At 39.0% G+C, this 22,911-nt stretch overlaps 2 protein-coding genes across 2 annotated transcripts; one reads left to right on the top strand and one right to left on the bottom strand.

Moving 5' to 3' along the window:
• Nucleotides 1-54: 54 nt before the first annotated feature.
• Nucleotides 55-13,508, top strand: coq6 (coenzyme Q6 monooxygenase). Its single transcript, XM_055038601.1, has 12 exons — nucleotides 55-430; nucleotides 613-747; nucleotides 1,711-1,769; nucleotides 5,997-6,123; nucleotides 8,568-8,698; nucleotides 8,784-8,891; nucleotides 9,593-9,655; nucleotides 9,748-9,855; nucleotides 10,682-10,884; nucleotides 11,032-11,147; nucleotides 12,734-12,900; nucleotides 13,386-13,508. The coding sequence occupies exons 1-12, from the start codon at nucleotides 229-231 to the stop codon at nucleotides 13,413-13,415; spliced, it is 1,449 nt and encodes a 482-aa protein (XP_054894576.1). The 5' UTR covers nucleotides 55-228; the 3' UTR covers nucleotides 13,416-13,508.
• Nucleotides 13,509-14,522: 1,014 nt separating this feature from the next.
• Nucleotides 14,523-22,693, bottom strand: entpd5a (ectonucleoside triphosphate diphosphohydrolase 5a). The gene is made up of 13 exons (XM_055038600.1): nucleotides 22,200-22,693; nucleotides 21,839-21,918; nucleotides 20,804-20,947; nucleotides 20,333-20,408; nucleotides 20,173-20,208; nucleotides 19,164-19,252; nucleotides 19,005-19,084; nucleotides 18,866-18,927; nucleotides 18,670-18,771; nucleotides 17,836-17,979; nucleotides 17,667-17,720; nucleotides 15,938-16,053; nucleotides 14,523-15,817 (listed from the first exon to the last, which is right to left on the bottom strand). Exons 1-13 carry the CDS (start codon nucleotides 22,615-22,617, stop codon nucleotides 15,728-15,730), a joined length of 1,491 nt encoding a protein of 496 aa, XP_054894575.1. The 5' UTR covers nucleotides 22,618-22,693; the 3' UTR covers nucleotides 14,523-15,727.
• Nucleotides 22,694-22,911: the final 218 nt, after the last annotated feature.

The raw sequence follows: 22,911 nt of genomic DNA, 5'->3' as shown, positions 1-22,911 counted from the left end.
TGGAGACGTAAATTACGTCGATTGTGATTGGACGGCAAGCCGGAAGCAGTTCTTTTTGGAGCGCTTGCTTGTCAATAAACATGGCTGGATTACAGAGAGGACACAGCTGTCTTTATTAGGACATATTCAAGGAGAGCCTTTCTCTCTGGTTGCTCTATGACGGCGTTCAGACGCCCGAACTGTTCTTTTTACTTTTCTTTAATGTGAAATCAGACCGAAGAGAAAATAATGCACAAGCTCACAAAGGCGCCTCTAGCCCTAAACGGACTGGGTCGATGTCTTATAACAGAGAAGCATTTATCAGCTGTAAATATCATCAGGAGAGGATTGGTGTGTTCAGAAAATAGGACAGATTCTTCTAAAACTGAGGTATATGATGTGATTATATCCGGGGGAGGGATGGTTGGATCTGCAATGGCTTGCTCCCTAGGTGAGTCTGACTTGTTATTAAACTAATTTAGGCTATTTGCTTTTAAATGCTCATTAAAGATCTACAAAATAATGACCGCATTGGGAAAAGTTTCTGCACCACATAATCAAACAGACTTAAGCAAATGTGAAGGCTGTTATTTTCATGCAGGCTCTATAATTAATATGTTACAATTCTCATAGGCATGGATCCCAACTTGTCAGGAAAGAAAATTCTGCTCCTAGAAGCTGGCCACAAGAAAGTAATGGACAGAGTTCCGGACACTTACAGCACCAGAGTCAGCTCCATCAGTCCAGGATCAGCCACACTCCTCAGCGGTACAGTAGACAGTTTAAAAGATTCAACCAAACCTGATATTTTATATCTTATTTGTCTTATTCTAAATATGTTGTATGCTGTGGGTGTGTGTGTGACCTTTAAATGGCCCCACATGGTAAGTTAGGGATCAGACATTCGGTTACTCAGGCTTAGCAGGGATCAGCCTCCTGACAGCCAAGGCAATAAAAGCAATAAAAGATGTGCAGTTCCTTCAGTGCATTTAGGCCTACCCTTTAGTCTCCTCAAATACAAAATATTCTAATATAATTATATAATAATAATGAATGTGTTCAATTTTTATGTTTTAATTGAAACAATTAGACTGTTTTAGACAGTTTTATAAATTATTGTGGTAATACTGTGATAACTTGAAAATGTGATAAATTTACAAAAGGTTATCATCAACATGTGAGAGTCCCATATCAACCAATGAATCTTAAACAATCTCCACATTTCTCCAGTATATTAAACATTTAATGCAGCATTTTCTTTTCCCAAAATGATCCTTTAAAGGGTTGTTGGCATCATATTTGATTTGTTTTGGACTACAAAATGTCACTACAATATTTGGCATAAGCAGAGTTCTACAAGGTGGAGGAATAAATACAAAACATTGTGTTTAGCTTTGACCTCAATCCCTCCACTGGCATTTTTGCAAAATGTAAAAGGTTAACCAATAAATTGTTTATGGAGCCACTATTCTTCTGGCTTTTTACTATGAACATCATAAAGTAATTATGAATACAATTTAGATGTTCTGCATCACCACTTCTTTATGATGTAGCAAAAGAAAACTTTATAACTGTTATAAAGTTTTCAACAAGGTTGTAGAGTTTTGGTATCAAATTTAAACTTAACCCTGTGGCCCTACTGTTACATTTTTATTTCTTTTTGATAGGTCTCATATTTTTAGTTACAGATATTTTCAGGAGTACTTTCTAATGTAAAAAAATGTGTTGCAGGTATTGGAGCATGGGAGCAAATCACAAGGATGAGATGCAAACCCTATAAAAGAATGCAGGTACATTTATATGTTAATTACGAGAAAACATTGTTGATTTTATTTATGGAAGAAAATGTTGGAGGCAGTGTCCTGGAAAAGTGCTTATTTTCTTGAAGTCTTTCTCATTTTATTACTCTAAAATTACATGTTTCTTTGTATTTCACTGCAATAGACCAGAGATCTGTGGAGCCTTTTGGTCCAAAATGACATAGCATTGAGCACTTAAATCTAAAAGTAGTAAAAATGGAAATTTTCACAGCCTTGCAATGTATTTTAATAGTGTAAAGTCATACAAATTTAAGATAAAGGTGAAGAACTTCTCTTTTGCACAAGTTTAATATGTTTCTACGTTCTGGAACTTCAAAACAGAAATAAAGTTATGACTCTTTACCAATATTAAATATTATATGTTGTAAGTATTTATAAAACATAATATTTTTACATTTTTTATATTACATTTGTTTGTCAAATGGTCGTGTTGGACCATTTGCAGCTCAAGGTACATTTATTTAGCATGAGTAATAGCATAAATGGCTCTTTGGATACTAGAGGTTGCTGATTCATGGAACAGAAGAACACAATGAAACATATAATTGTGAAGTGGAGAGAAAATGACATTGTTTTTCAAATAAAAAAAGCTGTGGTGTCATTTGTTTTTAACTCTTTACCCTGATACCCATAAAATCCAATGCAATCAACATCCTGCTGTGTAATTAATAAATAAAGTTCTTCTGTGCAATTTAATCCAAGTACAAATCCAACTCTCGGTAAAGATCTCAGAGTTTTATAGAGAACATCATGGAACAAACAGCAACATGAAGACCAAGGAAAACACTAGGCACATTAGGGCCAGAGTCAGGGCCACAGTGAAATGCTTAAAGGATGGTTGAGTTATAAAATAATATCCCAAGCTTTGAAAATCCCACAAAGCTTGTATTATGCCACCATGTGAGAATGTAAACACTGTGACACAATTCCAAAGCCCATGAGACATCTGTGAGTGGTAGATAACTAACCATGTACTGAAGTTACCACCTTGTAACATGGTGGTAGGAGAATGATACTGTGGGGAAGCTGGTTAGGGAGGTAATGCTGGACGAAAACAAGATCCGCCCTCTAAAACACATTTTGTCTGTAGAGACTCAGATGGAGGTTCACTTTCGAGCTGGACAATGGCCCTAAACATACAGCCAAAGTAACACTATGGCTTTATGTGTCACAGCCACAGTAACATATGGGGAGTGGGGACGTTATATGTTACCAAGACTGTAACATATAACACATGGTACATGTGTTTAGTAATCACAAAATACTATCTGGGAAAGTTGCAGCCAAATGTAGAAATGCTGAACACAAGAAATGATTATAATATTAGGTTATAGTCATAACGGATTGGTGTACAAAACTACAGTTTTGAGCACAAGCCTGTGTGAGACAGACTTTATTTTCAAATAATGTAATGTTAAATTAATATGCTCCTTGGTATTCAATTTAGTGCTATTTTATCTTGCCGTAAAGTTACAGTGTGTAGCAGGTGTAACAGCCTTCAGTTATTTTTATAATATTAGAGAAACATTGCTTTGCTCAAATAGATGATTTATTTTTGATAGTGTAACCAAAGAAGTAACAGTAGTGAAATTCAGTTTTTCTTACTTGAAGAAGCCACTTTGATGGATATAGGATTACTATTGGCATATTTCTGTTTTTGTATAAACAGTATATTCCATAAAAGAGTGAAAATACATCTCTGCCTGAGATTTCCTGATATTCCCTTTCACTTCAGGATGACTACTCTGTTCATCTCTCCTGAAATGAACGGAGTAGTAAAAGAACATGTCAATTTTTTTAATTTTTTTTACACAGTCAGTCTCCTCCTTGTAAGCTGCTGTGCTTTATTTTGACTTTCAAAACAACACATCGTGTGAATATATCCTCTGGTACGTTGTGTACCTTTGCATGTCGTATAAATAATTATGGTGGGGCGCCATAGCCAAAAATCACAAAGCGTTTTTCGTTCCAGTTCAGTCCTAGTTCCACCAAAACACCTGAAAAGGACTGAATTACCATTACCTTCTTGGTATGTCAACAAGTTTCCCAAAAATTTGTTCATTAACAGTTCTTTAGATTCTGGTATAGTAGATCTGGGATGCATCCAGTTGTTTCAAGAATATTCATAAATATGCAATTTCAATACACATATTCATGTTTTGAAATGGTACAGTCAATGTTCAGTACTAAATCAAACTGGGCCTCTGCAAAACACACAAATGTAAAAGAAGCACAAATGTAAAATTTGTGTGTTTTGCACTTTAGTGAACACAATGAAGAAATAACATAGCTTTTGTGACTGAACAAAAATTTATGTTTGCAATGCATTGACTCAGGGGAGCTCACATACCTTTCAGCTTTTTATATTTCTAAAATAATAATGATTTCCTTCCACTTCACCACTATGCAGTACTTTGTGAAGGTTTATAACAAGATTCCCCCAATATACATTAAAGTTTATGATTACAACTTTACAAAATATAAACAAAAAAATAAAGGAATATAAATACTTTTATATTATGCTACTGTTGTTATATATGTTTAGAAAAGATTCATCTCTAGTTGAAAATATCTCTGTAATCCAAAATATCTCAAATTCCCTTGTTATGCAACTTAAAATTTCCTTAATGTCTCCTCCAGACTCTGTTTTATTGGTAAACTATATGTATTTCTGTCATCCATAAGTTGCAGCACTGTACAATTAGTGGAGAGAAAAATCTGTGACATTCAACTTGCACTCATTCATCCAGATTAATCAGCAGGCAACACAATGAAGCATTGTATAATCATGTAGACGATATGTAATTGTTCACATTAAAATAGCAAAAGGTGGTTTCATGTACCAAGCATTTCACTCATTCCTTTGTGCAATTTATGCCCCTTTTCAGGAGCTTTGCTGTGCCTGTGGCATCCTAAATGCCAACAAATCTGAGTTATATTTAAAGAAGGCCAATGTCGGCCACATGGTTCTCTGACTGCGCAAGTTTTATTTATTAAAGCCATGTTTTCTATGAAGAGTAACTCATTTTGATGTTTCAAATTGTTACCTCCTTTCCAAATCTTCTAATTATGAAGATTCATGTGAACAACGACGAGAAGATGAAAGATTAGGAGAGTGGTTGTTTGCTGCAAAGTTAACCCACTTTACGGCTGCGGGCGCAGCCTCAGTGCATCTTGTCAGATGTGGTCGCTGTGTACCAAACACTTGACCGCAGGGTTTCTCTTTGGGCCCAAGATGTCATCATGCATTGCCTTACAGTTATTATAGTAGCGTACCTCTCCCATTATACCTTCACTCTTCTACCACTGTTTTGGCTTGTTTGCCACTCAAATTTCGGTCATATACATGTCAACCATACAGCTGGAAAATATGCAGAGAAGGTCAGCTCTAAATAGTATGCTTTCCCGCTAGTAAAGTCTTCCTTGAATGTCCACAAGGCACTGAGAATTTTACACAAGATGCAAGCGTTTTCCCACATTTTGTTCCATAATGTTCTAAGGGAGAAAATTCTCTAAAGCTTAGACAAAAAGCAATAACTTATTCAGACCCAAAGCTCCATCATTTCACCAGCATTTAACAAAACCAAAACAATTTTTGGGCTGGTCTCAGTAAATCTTTCCTCCCAGCCACTTATCACAAGTTGCAAACCAACTACGATTAGTGGTTTTACTGTGGGGTATATCCCCCTACTTTATGGCAAGTTGAAAAAAAAAGTAAAAGCAGTGCAGCAGCATATTACTGCAGAATGATGGGTTTTGTCACCATAGTCACCATCCAGCAGGGGATAACCTCGTGCAAACACTTTTCACACCCTCATGTTTGACTCTACTGGGGTTGGAGTGACATTAGCTTAAAATTATAACTCATTATGCTGCTTTTGGGTTGTGAATAAATATTGACTTACTCTGTCACGTCAACAAACATGTCATTTTTTATTTGTATTTCCCAGTTTGTGTTTGACAAAAACAAATCCACACCAGAAATGTAATTTGGGTCCTTGGTCCCACAGAGCTCCATTAAGATGTAGACAGCTTCCCATCTTTGTGACAAATGCTAACTTAGACCTCCAGCTTTTATGTTTTTAGCCTAACCTAATGAAGTGTCGCATCTGCCACTCCAGCTATAACTAGAGAAAAGAAAGGATGCGTTCAGTTTTTAGACTTGCAGACCAAAGACATAATGAGTCTCTCATTTAGGTTTGGGATGCCTGTTCTGATGCCCTGATCACGTTCGATAAAGAGGATCTGCTGGACGAGATGGCATACATTGTGGAGAATGACATTGTTGTGGCTGCGATCACCAGACAGCTGGATGCAATGCCTGGTGAGTATAGATTGCAGTGGGAAAAATAAGTATAAAAAACGTTAACATTTTTCCCATGTTGACTTTAAATTCACATAGGTCTGTAAGAATCGACATAATCCATACTAAGGCAGCAACACAAATAAGTCCAAAATGAAAAAGCAGATTGATACAGGGAGTAAATATTAAGCACATGAAGAAAGGTAAAGGAAGCTGAAGCACTTTTTCCATAAAAATATATTATGCTGTTGACCACCGTAGCTACACATGCTACTATTAAAGTTTTCTGTAGTACATTTAGGCAAATCAACAAAATACTGGTAGAATAACTCCCCTGAAGAGGTTTTTAGTATTAGAAACTCTTCAAACAAAGCTGCTGGTATTTCAAACTGAACCATACAATGTAGTTAAAAAATAAACATTCACAGGAAGATGCCTTTTAATGTCCGAAGAGGTTGAAAGGTTGTTTTAATTGATTGATTATCTTCCCTCCCACTTCTTACTTATCCCCTGGTCCTTATTTTATCCCCTCAGTCCTTAATTACTTAGTGTGTTTGTTACTTATTGTAGTTTGTTGTTTGTGACTGTACTGTGATTACAATGGGAGTGATGGAAATGGAAGTCAAATTCCTTGTTTCTACCAACAGACTGCTTGATTCTGATTCTAATGGCCTAAATAAATCTGACTACAAATATCTTTCTTTTGTTTAAATATGAACCTGCAAGCAACAAAATGTGCATTTTTAATGGATTTTTCTGGGCTATATCAAAATGAGAATTGATCAACATTAATAAAAGATGAGATGTAAAGTGTTCAGGCAATATTCTGGTGAGATGAGACCAAAACTGAATTCTGCACACATTGTTTGGAGAAGGAATGACAGGGTACATCACCACAAAAACCAACCAACAGAGGTTTGGAAATGGGGACATTATGGTCTGGGGTTGCAATTTACAATAATGTACTCACAGACTTGACATAACGTAGACCTTTTTGGTAAGACTTTGCAGATAAAACCTGGGTGGAAGCTGAGCAGAGTCCCAAAACTAATGTCTAAGAAAGTAAATCTGCTAGAATTACCTGACTTTAACCCAGTTTAAACTCGAGGAATAATTAAAAATAGACCTCAAGAAGATTAAGACTTTCAAGAATTTATTTTTTGTTGTTGTTTTTTGTTTTGTAGAAGAATGCATCAAAATTACACTAGTAATTGATGAGACTAATTTCTCCAGGCAGGAAATTTATGTAAGCTGACTTACAAAGTGTTTCCTAATAAATACTTATTATGCTGCCTAATAAGTATTTAGCCAATGGAGACATGTTTAGTACCTTTTTTTCTACAATAAATTTGAATAAAACATGAAATACCACAGAGTAGCAAGATTTTCTCTCCAGTTTACTTAATGAGCATTGAACTTGGCACCAACTGCATCCCTTCCTGCCCTCAGGTTTTATTTGTCTTCTTTCTCTATGAGTGTTTTTAAAGACAAGCTCCTGGAGCCATCCATGTTTTTCCTTCAAATTCAATAAAAACTCTCTGAGGACACGTGCATTGGTCCAGTGACCTATTTAAAGTTGCCATGTGCTCCTAAGCTCTGCCATCCTTCACGACCCACACAGTCACTTACAGTGTGTGGCTCTGTTGACATCTGAGCAAATAAAAACTCTTTGCCTGATGCTTGACAGTTTATATGACATATTTATAAACAGTTTTCAACATTTCACACCAAACGGCGGGCATGTGGTCGCGGCACGTTTTCTGCCTCATGTGCCTCGCATGTGTCCCTGCTCTCATTTTAGCCGTCACAATGTTATGCTGAAGATGCAGTTACATGCTGAAAAAAAAATAAAAAAATGCGGTCCCCCCGCCAGCTGTTTTCAATGTAACCATGCGTTCCGATCAGAGAAAACCCATATTTGACAACCGTGTTGCAGGAACCAGTCGCTGCTCTGCGGATGGGTCCCGCTCCAAGTCAGCACGAGCCAGAATCCTTCCATGTGTGGGATGTCCAGATGCTGATATTTTGGGAAAAGTGGCAGCTTTAGTGTAAAAATCTAAGACGCTGGCAGCATTTCCAAAGTGCAGAGTGGCGTGCTTGTAGGTAAACACTATTAGTCAGTGTAATGCGGCAGGCCAAGGCCATTAAGGAGATTGTCAAATGAAAAGCTTGGCAGTTACCACGTGCCAGCGAGGAAAACCAGTAGTGTTTTATGGGGTGGTTTATAGATCTTTCCCCACTTTGGCAGCAAGATAGCCATCCTTTCCTTTCCCTTTGCTTTTTTTTTTTCTTTTCAGTAGCAAATTACTGATTTAGTAAGATGATGCATTCACAAAGCCAATTTTACCCCTTTTGATGTGAGAAACTCACACATTTTGTAGCTGTATTTTCAGTAACAGTTTTCTTTTGGCTCCTTGTGAATATCCATATAGAAGTCACATGTCCTGTGTTCTTGTTGTTGTCAGAAAACGTGCAAGTTAAGTACAAGTCTAAAGTGGTGAAGTACACATGGCCAATGCCTCATCACGCAGCCGAGTCCATCCCCTGGGTGAAGGTCACTTTGGCTAATGGAGAAACTCTTCAAACAAAGCTGCTGGTATTTCAAACTGAACCATACAAACAATTACTATTCCTATGTCCTTTCCTTCTGTAATTTTTTTTACTCTTCTTGTGCTTTGCAGATCGGTGCTGATGGGCCAAATTCAATGGTGAGACAGAAACTAGGAATACCCACAGTCAAATGGAACTATGACCAGTCTGCTGTGGTTGCAGTGCTACATCTGTCAGAGGTATTATTACTTTTTTAAGGTTTGTTGTAATAGGCCAACATAAAGCTTCAAAATAGTATAATACATGGCTTAAAGGGGACTTGTTATGCAAATTCACAATTTGCAGGTTTTCATGCTTCCATGTGGCTCTCTACTGCTTCTAAAAACAGTCCAAGTGCCAAAAAAACAGGAAACCGCTTTTTGGCAAGATGTTAAAGATTTTGGTGTCTGGAAAGTGACCCGTTTCAAAAGCCTCCCAATAAGTTACATTCAACAGGCACTGTGCTGTTTCATAGCTACCCCAGTCGAGCACATTTCATTGATCAGCAACCTGGACTCCCTAATTGAAGCATAATAAATCTAATAATCCTTTAAGTAAAACTGAAAATGCTAAAAGTGTTGTGTGCATAAATATCCATAATATTACTTTTTATAATCGTAAATAAAATTCAGTCCCATCCAGAGGTCATCTAATTAGTAAATAAAATCTACATCATTTTAAACTGTTTAGTCCATCTTCTGAAAATTGCAAGAGTTTTTTTTCCCACAATTTAGATAGGAGATCCAAACATCTGGAAGGACGCCCAGTCAAAATCCAGAACCAATTTCAATTAAAAATTTGTGGCAAAACTTGAAGTGCTTGCAACAAACCTCAACTTTTGACATTGTTTGTGGTTACAATATCCTGAAATGTGTCAAATACTTTGGTTTATGTGTTTCAGCCCACAGAGAACAACGTTGCGTGGCAAAGGTTTCTCCCAACTGGACCCATCGCTATGTTACCGGTAATCTTTCTAATTTTTCACAGTCGTAGATATTTCTTGTAAAGTATGCACCTGTTGCAGAAGTATTTGATGATGATGCTGGTTGTGTGTAGCTTTCTGACACAGAGAGCTCACTGGTGTGGTCAACCAGCCATCACCTTGCAGAGGAGCTGCTGGAGCTGGACGAGGAGAGCTTCATCGACGCCATCAACTCAGCCTTTGTGAGTCACAAAGGCTTTACTTTGATTACAAGAGGAAATTGCTAATTTGTTAAATATTAGTGAATACAATAAGCGATATAAAACTTCAAAAAAATATATTTATAGGTGTGATTTTGTAATTTAAGTATGACTAAATATAAAAATAAAGAATCAAAATAAAATTATAAGAAGCATTCACATGGAAATATGTTAATTTATAAATAAATCTATGAATTTGTCCAGAGAAAACTTGGACCTAACAGTCTCAGTTCTGTTTTATTTATAGACAGTATTGAGGTCAGTCAGTAAGGTGTTGCGACATTTCTTTGTGTGCAGGGATTCTCCAAACACCTGCATGTTGACCTCTTTTTGAGTGACTCACACAAACATCTTTGTTGGAGTTTGGGCCAAAACCAAATACAATAATAATAATAATTTCCCTGCAGGAATGATATACCTTTGTGTGTTTTTTCTGCGTTTGGGAGAACCTCCGTTTTCCCAAGGTGGCTATTTTTACTCGCCCAGCTGATGGATGGGGTCACCACGACTGAGTCACGCTTGGTTTTAAGCCTGGTTTGCTAATTAAACCTGTGGTCTTCCAGTGTCGACCATTACTGCATGGAATGTTTTTCAAACAGAGCTAATTCAACTGCATTGCCTGGCCGGCATCTTCTTTCAATTAGCCGAGCTCCTGAGGCCCTGCCAAACCAGTTAGTTAGAAAGGAGGGGGTGGGAGCTATTTTGCTGGCCTCAAGTTTTTTTTTACTCCCTGTGTCAACTGGATTCTCTGTCCACTCATGAGAATAATGCCTTTTTTCTGTCTCTTGTGTGAATATGTCTATGACAGTGGAGCAATGAGAACCACTCAGACCTAATTGAGACAGCCGGCGCTTTGTTCCGGGGCGCCCTGTCGGCCATCATGCCGTCAGCCGGCTCACCACGGCAGCTTCCACCGAGTGTGGCGGGGATCGGCCCGAAAAGCAGAGTCATGTTCCCCCTGGGAGTCGGTCACGCATCAGAGTACATCAGGCACAGAGTGGCGCTCATCGGGTAAGATGAGAACACTCTGCACATCACAGCTTCACACCCCCAAAAAATCTGCTCTTTAAACGTTGTGCCTGTTTTTAGCTTCTTTCTTGTATGAAAGCATGAAATATTGACAGCATAATGTCCATGATGGTATGTTTGTGTTTTCAGAGATGCAGCACATCGTGTCCACCCGCTGGCAGGTCAGGGAGTCAACTTAGGTTTCGGGGATGTGGCTTGCCTTACCCATATCTTGAGCCAGGCAGCTTTTAACGGGAAGGACCTGGGTCAGTGAGAACTTTAAACAGACAACAAGTGGTTTGCTCTGAGCTCGTTTCCATGGCCTCTGTTCCAACACAACTTGTAGTACTAATCTTTAAAAAGAAGCATGATTTCTGGCTTTTTCATTTTTGTCCTGTTACCACCACTAGAGCCGATATATTGGATTGAGAATTTATTAAGTAGATCAATACAAAGTGGGGTGTAACTCTGAAGGTGAAGAATTTCTAGTTTCCAAAAGTTGGTGCAAATAAAAATATGAATTCTCTGGCATGCATTTGTAATCAACCCCCTTTACTCTAATACCCCTAAATAAAACCCACTACATCAAAATACCGTTGGAAGTTACAATAGAACATTAGTGAACACAATGAATAAATAACACGGAAGATGGATCATTTATAAAGTTGTGGAGAAGTTTTAAGGTACACATAGGTCGCAAAATAATATCCCAAACCTTAAACATCTCACAGAGCGCTGGAAGAACTGCACAAATCGTAACTCAGGTGGAAGAATCTGTTGACAGGACACCTATTAGTTTGCATTCTGCAGACCTGTTTTTATGGAAGAGATGCTAATAGAAAAAAAAATAGAAAGTTGTTGACAGAAAGCATCCTGCTGGGAAGCTTCAGTAAAGATGGATGGGGCTAAATACAGGGTTATCCTCAAAGAAAACATGTCTGACACGGCAAAAGTCTTGAGACACGGGTGCTGCGTGTCTCAAGACACCAAATGTGCTGCGAGAGCTACAGTAGAGTGGTTTACGTCAAACCATATTTATGTTATAGAGCAGTCCACTCAAAGTCCACTCTTAATTTCAATTGCAATTATTTTTGCAATATTCTGAATCGTGATATTAGTCCAACTGATCTGAAAAGTTTAGTCTCTATAGTCTGTCTGCAACTTTTACAATCCAAAGATCTTTTTTCACCCTCTGTCCAGTGAAATAAAACTCATTTAGCGCCAGAAATTTATGAGAAAAGATATATATCTACTATATAAATGTTGTAATTTATTAAAGAACCACCATTTCATCCCTTTATTTTAGGAGACAAGACGAGAAAAAAATAGATCTAAAAATTATCTTTTGTTTTGGAAGCCTCAGGTTGCAGAACCCTGCTCCAGATGTACAAAGCTGACAGACATACCTAAAAAGACTTGCTGATGAAATTGCAATAAAAGTTGGTTCTATAAAATATTGACTGAAAGTGCGTAATACATTTTAAAACCAATTTATTTTTTTTCCATTTTACAATTATATTCTATTTTTTGTTAGACTATCACATAAAATCCCAATAAAACAGTCTGAAGACTGTAGTTATAAGGTTAACAGTCGTTAATAAATTCAGGGTGTGTGAATGTTTTTGCAAGGTGCTAATAATAACAAAGGAACAAAATGCTCTGGAAGGTATTTCACTATGGAGCCCCCACTTTTAAAAGCACAGGCAAAAATGCCAAAAGTCAATAAAAGCAAACAAACAATCATCATATACCAAAGCATAACAATTCTGCAGGCTTCCACCTGACTGACAACTATAATATAAGCAAGGTTTATTCTCTAAAGTGTTTTAACTCTGAGATTTTCTGCACACAGGAGCGATACAGCACTTGTTAGAATATGAGACGGAACGTCAGCGGCACAATTTGCCCATGATGACTGCCATTGACCTCATGAAGCGTCTTTACTCCACCAACGCAGCTCCTGCGGTTCTCCTACGCACCTTCGGTCTGCAGGCCACCAACATGCTCCCGACTCTAAAAGTAAGCTTCCATTTCTTCTGAGCCAACCTGAGAACATCAACCACCTGTCAAGCCAAAAGCTCCGCCCACTCTGTGGCCCCACCCTCTCCTCTGATTACATGGAGCTTTACTGTAGCCGTGTCTATAATTTTAAGGGCTCTGAACCTACTACTATAGCATCTAAGTTTAGCCCCAAATTTAGTGTTACCAAAAGTGTGTGGGTGGGGTGCACTGTTGGCCCCGGGGCAGCGGACAGTGGTGTTGGCTTGCGTTTTCACACTCCTTTTTATTAGTGACCGCTCATGTGAAACGGCTTTATTTCCTACTAAGTGATTCAGACCGACACGACTGTAACTGCTCAGGAAGGCATTTCACTATGGAGCTGCTAAATTAAAAGTGACATTTTTTCCATATTAAATCCTCCGAGTTCACAAGTTTATAGTCAGCGCAACGCTATCCTAACGCAGTATGTTGTTTGTAAAATTGTGCCTCATCTCCTCTTTCAGGAGCAGATCATGGCATACGCAAGCAAATGATGCACCTGGAGGGACATTGTCATCTTCTCTGAACTTTGAGCTTTAAAAGCTGTAAAGATTAATGTAAAAATAAAATAACAGCCTCATTATTTATGTCGTCTATGTGTGTGTGATGTTAAAGAAAATGAATCATACTCCAGGGTCTTCACATCAAATTAGTTATAATTTAGTTCAAAATGCAAAGCTCATATTGAACATTGTAATACAGAGTGATACATTTTGAGTGTTCATTTCTGACTTCACTTTCTCCGAACATTAGAACATACAAAAGGGTTTCTAGTACACAGCCCACTGAAGATTCTAGCAATACATATAGGCAGTATATACACGCACCAATTTTTTGAGGCTCCCTTTCCACACGTTACTGCATCAGTGTGGCGTGGCATGGAAGCATTTGGTCTATGAACCTGCTGAGGTATTTAGGAAGCCTACGTTGTTTTAAAAGCAACGTAGTCACTGGACATGTTAGGTCCAGTGACTCATCTTCCTCTTGATGGCATGAGCAGATGACATGGCTCCCCAAATCATTTCTGACAATGGAAACTTCCTGCTGGACCTCAAGCAGTTTGGATACGTGCCTCTCCACTCTTCCTCCAGACTCTCAGACCATAATTTCCCAATGAAATGCAAAATTGACTTTCCTCTCAAAACAGGGCTTTAAATAACTGAACAACTTTCCAGTCCCTGTTCTCCTGTGTCCTGAATATGTCTGTGTAGTGGCTCTTGAAACACTATCTCCTGTCTATGCTTTAAACATCTCTTGAATATGAATAGGTTTTGCTTCCCAAGCTTCCTGAAGTCAACAGTTATGTTACATTTGCAATTATTTTCTTCCACCTGTTCAGTGCCTTATCATTGATCTTCAGTGGCCTTTTCTGTGTGGAGGCTATCAGTAACTGGTAATAAATAAAACTGCCTCTCAGTTTTAACAATCCCTTTTGGTTATTATGTTCTTGTCTTTTTCACTAGCTATATGCCAAAACTAACAATGATAAATGCCTAAAAAGCATTTATAATTATATGAAATGAATCTGTTACAGAAGTTTTATTTTTTGAACATTTTGATGATGTAGCAATTTTCTAGCACACACCAGCATGACACTAAGCACATTTTCATGTTTTATTAAAACATACCTGTTTGGTTATTGTCACAACATTTATTTAAAACAATGTACAAATGATCAGACATCAGACTTTTCATACTGACAAATATTTCTCTGAAATTGTGCGGCATGACAATTTATTTTGTAAATATTGAAAAACATTTTCACTAAGTTTACATTGTGTATGTACAGCAGTAGTAACTGAATATGGTGAATAATGAAAATGGAATATTGTCAGAAGAGCAGTAACATGTTGAGTACAGATAATAAAAAATAATAAACTTTCAACTATTTAAATATTTGTACAATTCACAAAACGTAAAGAAAGCATACTTTCCAGACATGTTTTATATAACTTGGGTTTATGTATCATTAAATGACTGCAGATAATGCTGCTGGATCCTTGAGTGGCTTCCCAAGTCCCAATAAAATAAGATTAAAAAAAACATATTTTTTTTCTCTCCTGCTCTTGCTGGGACAGACTATACTGGTTCACTCAATGTGAGAGGCATATTTCTACAGCATTTGTCTTTTTAAGAAAAAACCCAAATAATGATAAATATATACAACTCTGTAGAGGAAGTCAAAGCAAATTAGTCATGTCTCGGCTACAATAACTGCAGTTAAAGTGTTTTGTGCGATGTTGAGGAAAAAGAAGCTGTCTGGTAGTCAACTGCTCTATTTCCAATGATGTCTTATTTATCTAATGGCAAGAGCAAATTAACTGGGCATCTGTATATATAAATATAAAATAAGATTTACAGCTATAATAAAAAGAGAACAGATTTACAAGCATCTAGAAAGACAATTGTGGTTGAGGCTCCGGCAACTATTGTCTAAATTTATTCCACTGCTCTGCACAGCGCACACCAGGACCACAGTAAGCACCAAAATACCATGGCTCCTATCACTGCCTCCAAAGTTCCCCTCTTCACCCTTTACAGGTTGGCCAGAAAGACATTAGGAAACATGTAAACGTTTTATAAAAATAAAGTCAACCCACCAACGATGAGCTTGATATACAGTAGAAAAAGCTGGCCTTATAAAAATATAGTGATTTATTCTTTTTTTTCTTCTTAACAAAAGAGTTCATTTAGTGTTTGCAGGATGATGAGGTTTTAGTAAGAATTGAGGAGGTTGGGTGGTCAGAGGAAAGGAGGCCCCACAGTGACAGACTGTCCCTCTCAGTGCCAGCGACAGCGACTGCAGCTAGTTTTGGTGGATGTTGAAGTTTCTGAAGAAATCAAAGGTCGCCCCCAGAGCCCAGCTGGTCTCCACATTGTTCACCTTCTTGGCCAGCTGAGGAAAAAAAACATAAGGTAAGAATCTCCATCTAAATACAGACACTTTTCTCAATGTTGGAATCAAGGAACATTGTGGCTCCCACATGCATTGCAATTGGTAACCTGAGTCACTTACATGCAGCACAGTGCTGTCCTTGAAGCCAAAGCCCTCCTTTAGCAGGCAAGTAATATACGTCATGTCCATGCAGAGGAAAGGGCTAATGGCACGGTATTTGGTCATTTTGTTGCACACTGCAAATACAGAAAAAACACAAACATACATCAAAACAATATTTCAGTGACAATCCATAAAGAAGTACAGGGGGAAGTACAGAAGTACTTCTTTATGTACAGAAGTACATAAAGAAGTAGTGGGATCTTTTCTGACCCATGACAGAATGACCTTTCTGTTATGTGTGTCTGCGTACGCAGGGAGGTGTGAGGAGTATGGCTGAGGGTCAGCACAAGGCTGCGGGTGGGTGGTGGTGTTAAGCAGCCAGGCATGTGTTTATGTGTGTGTCAGCGTTTTCCAGCATCCAGGTGGTGTGTATCTGCCAGGTGCCCTCCTGCCTGGGACCTGCAGACACCTTCAGCTCGCCCGCCAGCCGAGCTTGAGTGAGATTCATTTCTTGAGACCGTGTGACAGTGTTCTCACAACACAAACAGGGTTATGTAACTCACCAACTCATTCCTGTTGGCTATAAGCGAGGTTCTACATTATGGTGGTCAGAAAGTTAAATTGATAACCATAGCATGTGGAAGTCTTTCTTCTCGGAGAAATTGAGCTATTTGGCTGACATTTGAGGCACAAAAATGCCTCTTCAGTTTTCTTTTGTGTGACATTTTGAATCTGAAACATAGATTTCACCCTCTAAAGCAGTGGTTCCTAAACTTTTCAGCTTCAAAGCCACAAAATTTCTGTGGCAGAGACTTGTGGCCCCTTATACTGGGGGCTGTCATCTGCAAGCACTGCTTCTGCTACATTGTGACTTGGGTATGATATTGTAGTACTGTGGTTGCTTTAGATCAGTGATATTTGGCAATAAAAAATCTTAGTGATCAAAAATCACATGCGGGGTTCTCCAAGTCTCTGTTCTCTTGCTACTTACAATTCTTCATATATGCAAATTAAATACAACTTTATATTTCCATCCCAACTTATCACTCCATTCTACTATAACCACTGATTCAATGTTTATATGTTGTCACTGAAGGTGTTAATTTTACTTCCAACTTAACACAGGAAAGACATAAATCATTATTCTTGGACCCTCAAATCAAACCAAGAAGAAATCTAAGTCTTTATGTATGTAAAATTTAACATCCACATAAAGTCCATTACCAATTCACCCTGCTTGTGTTTTAAGAACACGGGGATAATAGTTTTCTTTCAGAACAGGACACCAGTGCATGCTGTTTTTAGTAGGTTAGGATATTTTAATGGGGACTTTGCTGATATAAAATGATGCTGCCAAAGTCTTGACCACCAACAGGAAAGTGTATGACAGTAGAGTTCATAAATCACTCCATTGTCTTTATCTTAAAAGTATTGAATTTAAAGCAGTTTTATTGATCTACATACTGAATGATCCTTGGTCTAAATATATTTCAGTTGTCATGTATGTGAACAATCTGGACCTCTAAGATCATCAATGACTTGTTTACTTAATGTTCTCTGGACCATACCTAAGCAAGGTGATATGGCCATAACTTTTTATACCCATCAGCTCTCAGTTTAACTCTCTGACATTCTGAGATGCACAAACTGTTGGCTCCTTTGGATCAGGACTGTTTCATTTGTAAAGATCAACTCAACCTTCCCAACCCCTTTGACTGCTTTAAGGAGGTTACGATGTAACTCTTACCTTCTTTGGCTTTCTTCTTAAAGTCTCTTACTTCAACCGCACCACCTAGACTGCCTGGTGTGGAACAAAAACAAACATGCAATTTGAATACCAACCTTGAGCAAGAGATTATAATTAGCATAAAAGATAATGACGCTGGAAGGTGGCTCAAATATCTATTCTCACTTACTGATAAGGCCGGTCTGCACAGCTCTGTCATAGTAGTGGGAAAAAGCATAGAAGACGCTGCTGCTTTTCACTTCGTACGGTTGGTGAAAATTTCCCTTGACGACCCTCATGACCTCATAGTAGCACAGTTTATAGCCTGCATATCCTGTAACAAGACAAGACAGCAGAGGTTTAAAGATTGGTCTTGCTTAGCATTAAGGGAAGTGAAGAAAAGAGGGAGTTTTGGAAAGCAAAGATGGATGGAATGCAACTAGGAGAGCTGGAAGCCGCACTCCGAGGTCAGCGGGCGGGTGAAACTCAGGGCTCACTAGACGTTAACTAAAGGAAAGCCCCAGAAGGACAACTTTCACACGGCCCCATGAGAACAGTTGGTGCAATTGTGCCGGCAAAACCATGTGCTGACAGGAGTGACAGCTCACACAGCCCAGTTGTGCCGCCTATTTCGAAACACACAATTGTGACCAGGCCAAGATCAAAATGATCTCTCTGCAATGAAAAATATAACAACTCAGGGATGATCTGGCAACATTTGGCTGCTTGGCTGTGGTATGGGAGTGACTCGCTTATTTGTGAAGTCAACTGACAGTCTTCACTCTCACCTAAATACAAGGTTGACGACAGTTTAATTTTCCAAGTGGGAACAATAAGAGAGAGAGAACGATAAAACATGTGTTTGGTGCCAAGATTATACGAGCACTGGCTGATATGTGCTCTCCTGTGAGACTGTATTGTACTGTACTCTGTCGGGTTCCAGACTTTAGAGAGAGGAATGTATGGATTGTTGGAGTCAGGACAATGGGAGAGCATTCAAAACCTCAGGAGGCTTTTATCTTACCGCCTGGAATCCCGCTAACTTTATAGATGTCCCCTCCAAATTTCACTTCTTCTCTGTATTTTTTCGGGAGACAGGAACTAGTGAAGACTTTCCAATCCAGTCCTGGGAAAGCATAAACAATAAACATTTTGCCTGACACTGAGCATTTCCCAGAGCAAATGCACAAGGCATACATAGTTAAATGAATATGACTTACCATCGGCTCCTAGTGCTCCAAGTGTTGCAAGGCGGGCGGCAACTAGTCCATTTCCAAGGTAGCTATGTAAATATGGCACATATTTAGAATAAAATATCCATGCTTTACTTTTTAGTGCCACACTTGCCAAGTCATTTACCTGTGTGTGTAGAGTTCATATGTATGGTTGAACAGGTTGAATTTGGCTGTGAAACTTCTTGGAGCAACTTCAATTGTTTTCTGGTGGATCAAAGACAAGTGTTAGTAAGTTCTAAAAGACTTGAACTTGTTTAATTTGCATATGAAAGACTTCATTCACCTTTGATTTAGGAAGGAAAGTGATTTGAGTTGATCCTCCACCCAAATCCAGAATCCCCACTGTCCTCCTGGTGTTGGAATACAAATGGCCTATTGAAAAACAAGAACAAGGAGGCAGAAATCAAGTTAGACGAAGGTTAATGGGGCATTGTATTGAATGTTGAAAGTGTAGCAATAAATGAGGAAGGCATTTTTTTAGACCATTGGTGATTTTGCTTGTTTGGAAACAAGAAATTCTACAAGTCCTAGGTTGAGACTTTGACTTGCAAAGTAAAGCTCGCAACACTCTTCACAATAAGATTCCCACTCTTTTATAAGGAAAGTGACAATTACAGAAGTACTCACATTCCTAAAGAGTTTAAATCAGCAATGCAATGCTTGCTTTATTTTAACTAAAGCAAGCAGACACTTCAAAAAAGGAGAAATTATATGTTGGAATATTACAAGAGTAGGTTTTACATACATAATTGGTCTAAAGCAGAAATCAACATGGTTAGCTTTGTTGTGTTTGGGTTTTTTTTTAATATGCAAAACTTGCCAAGCTTTTCAAAATGCATATGTTACATTACTGAAGTTCTGAAAAAAATTACATTGGTACACCGTTAATAAAAGGCTTAAAAATACTTTTCCAAATTTAAGTCTTGCTTTTTATGGATACAATTATTGCAATTGGGATTTAATGCTAAAACGTGATTTAACTCAACAATAAAAAGGCATCAAGATGTTTGACAGTACACACCAAGTGGCAACTACCATCAGATCTTCTTCAGGAATGTTCTAATTTTAGTCAGGATTTTAATTATAGTCACTAGTATCTTCATACTGCTTAAAAGTGTGTCCAACAAGGAAGAGAACATATATTTATTTTAGATAAATGTGATTAAACCACAGCACTGTAATAATATAATCCATATTTTGCTGTTCATTTGGGGTTTAGGATACAGGACTGAGAATCTAAGTGCCTCCTGCAACTTCTAACACCAGTATAGAAAACTTCACAAATGCCTTACCTGTGAGGAAGTTCACTGTAACCCAGGCAAGGACTCCTAAACTCACATGCAGAAAAATAATTACATTAATCACCCTATTTTTTATTGGGAATTAAGTACAGAATAACCTAAAGATGCTTATTGGTCACTGGTCTTAATGCTTTAGCAAAAGTTTACTCACCTTCATTCGCTCCATTCATGATGGAAACGCTGTTCTCTGGCACATAGAAAGGTGACTCTTCAAAAACCTCTCGTACCTGCAGGATTGATTCATCATAGCTTCAGCAAAGCTGTATGCTTTATGAGAGCAATAATTACCTGAGTAATCTAATTTTGTCTGGAATGAAAAAGTAAGCATAACCTGATTTACAAACAGTGCAGTCTGGTAGACTGTTTTAGAGTGACACACAACTGAACCACAAACATGGCTGGAACAGAAGCCTGGATAATACTTAAAATGCCAAATATGGTTGCTCCACACAACCCAACAACAGCTGTTCTTTGCAACATGATAACCACCAAATGGGCAGACTTGCTGCTGTTTCGTTCAGTGTCACTTGTAAGCACTTAGTGGTTTTCTCATCCCTATCCCTGGTGGGACGGCTGGGGTTTGCGCTAAGCAGTCTGATGGCAGAGTAAAAATGTGCCTCACCTCTTTCAGCAGGGCATTGGCCTTCTCCAGGGGCAGCAGGCGCAGACCCGCTGTGGCCTTCAGGACCACTGGCGTCCTCCTCCACTCCTCCTCTGGCACTGTCTTCTTGGCAATCTTCAGCAGCTGGCGGATGGTGTTCCCACCCTGCGGAAGACAACAATATTTTTTGTTCTTTTAATTAGTGCACATTAAAAAAACAAAACACTAGAGAAGAGAGCAGCAGCAGCTATTTTTGAAGGTGTAGTGAGTTTACATCACATAAAACAAACCCAATGGAAACCTGAGTGGTTCGGTGACAATGAGCAAAGCTCTGTGTAATGGAGCTTTACTGCTGTTTATAAATTAAGTTCTACATTTACAATGTTAGCTAATAACTATAGAGTGCATTTTCTCTCTCTCTGGCAGTTAATAGCTGATCTTGTTTGTTTATTTATTTTAAATTTTTTACAAAGAAAGTAATTCTCAAACTTTTCAAAGTACTCATGGTAGGAATGTGTGACTCCTCATATTGAGGCTCATAAGCCAGTAAACTAAGTGGTGTGTTGAATTGGTTCTGATCTTATTTGGCTGAAACAGACCCCTTTATGTGATACACCAAATATAAATCTTAGCAAACAAAGATCGATTGTGGGGTTCCTCCAAGTTCCGTTCTCGGATTCCTTTTATTCATCGTTTGTATGCTCCCCCTAGCTGAGACTTTGGAGCGTTACAATATCGCCTTAACTAATTTCTGTAAAGAAACAACATGACTACAATTCCTTAAAGTGACAGAGTGAGTGTGTTCATGGCATCCGTGTGTGAATGGGTCGAAAATTTCTTTCTGCCCTAAGAATGCAAGGTTTGAGAGCAGCAACTTTCCATGCAGAAATTAAAAGAAAAATCATTAGACATGGAGCTGAAGCGGCAGTTTTGGAATTACAAAGGGTTTTACGTCACTTAAATCTAACCCGATGAAAATCCAAGTGGTTTAGTGGTAGTGACAGTGAGCAACTCCCTATAAAAAGATGAAGTAATGGTGCCAACATGCATACATACCTCCTCAGGGTTGTCCTTATATTCAGACAATCCAGGTTTCACTGCATGGAACATTTCATTGTCCAGAACAGGCAGCTCAACTACAAAAAAAGTCACAAAACAGATAACACAAGTTAGAGGGGTTTTCTTAATTTGCATTTTTTTGCAGCTCTGCCTTCTAATTACATGGACTTTCATCTGCATTCAGGCTCATTTTTAATTATTTAAAGTTTCCTACAGTTGACTCACACAAGTTCACCTCCTGCCTATTTTAAATTGCCCATGCACTCTGCTGGTGCATGTTGGTCCTGACACCACACAGCGAATGACCTAACAGCAAACAGAGTGGGAGTCAGCTGTTCTGAGAGGGCAGTGCACTCACCGGGATCCTTCTGAATGAACTTGTAGATGTGGATCCTGGTGCCGGTGCTCCCAGCATCAAACATGACTCCGTAAAAAACCCGACTGTCACGATTTCTGTCGGGGACCTGCAGCACGTGATGGGTCTCAGGTGCCGGATGCACGACTTCGGGCACCGGGTGGAAAGCCTCTGGGATAGTGTGGACAACTTCGGGCGGCGGGTGGAACACCTCGGGGACCTCGGGGTAGGTCGGGTTGCCGGACTGCGAAACTTCGGGCGCCGGGTTTGCGACGTCGGGAAGGAGGTTTTCTGTGTTGGTGGAGGGCTCCCTGTAGCGGAAGAAGTGTGGGATGTAGCGGTGGTGGCGGTAGTAGGTCGCCTCGGTGAAGAGGCTCCCAGCCAGGAGCCACAGACAGAGGATGAAGGTCTGCTTGGCCATTGTGTTCAGAGTCTGGGGTGCAGAGGAGACCTGTGGATGCTGGAGACCAGGGGAGCTGCAGGAAAGACGCAGAGTGGGTGCGATGCTCACTCAGGGCTGTCCCCTCATCTGATTACAGTATATAAAGACATAAGGGCTTGGCATGGAGCCACATCTGGAGCAGCCATCCACCAATCCTGTGCCGGTACATCCCAACTCCATCAGGAGTCCCCAACCCTCCCCCTCCATGAGAGCAGAGCTGAGGACTCTACCTGCTTACCAAGCTGTATTTCCCTCTTTTCTTTCATTTTTTTT

The sequence above is a fragment of the Poeciliopsis prolifica genome, unplaced genomic scaffold (genome assembly GCF_027474105.1).
Source record: "Poeciliopsis prolifica strain line A6 unplaced genomic scaffold, Auburn_PproV2 SCAFFOLD013, whole genome shotgun sequence".
In the NCBI taxonomy this organism is placed as follows: Eukaryota; Metazoa; Chordata; class Actinopteri; order Cyprinodontiformes; family Poeciliidae; genus Poeciliopsis; species Poeciliopsis prolifica.
Note: the sequence above shows the minus strand (reverse complement) of the source record. Positions and strands in the feature narration are given on the sequence as shown.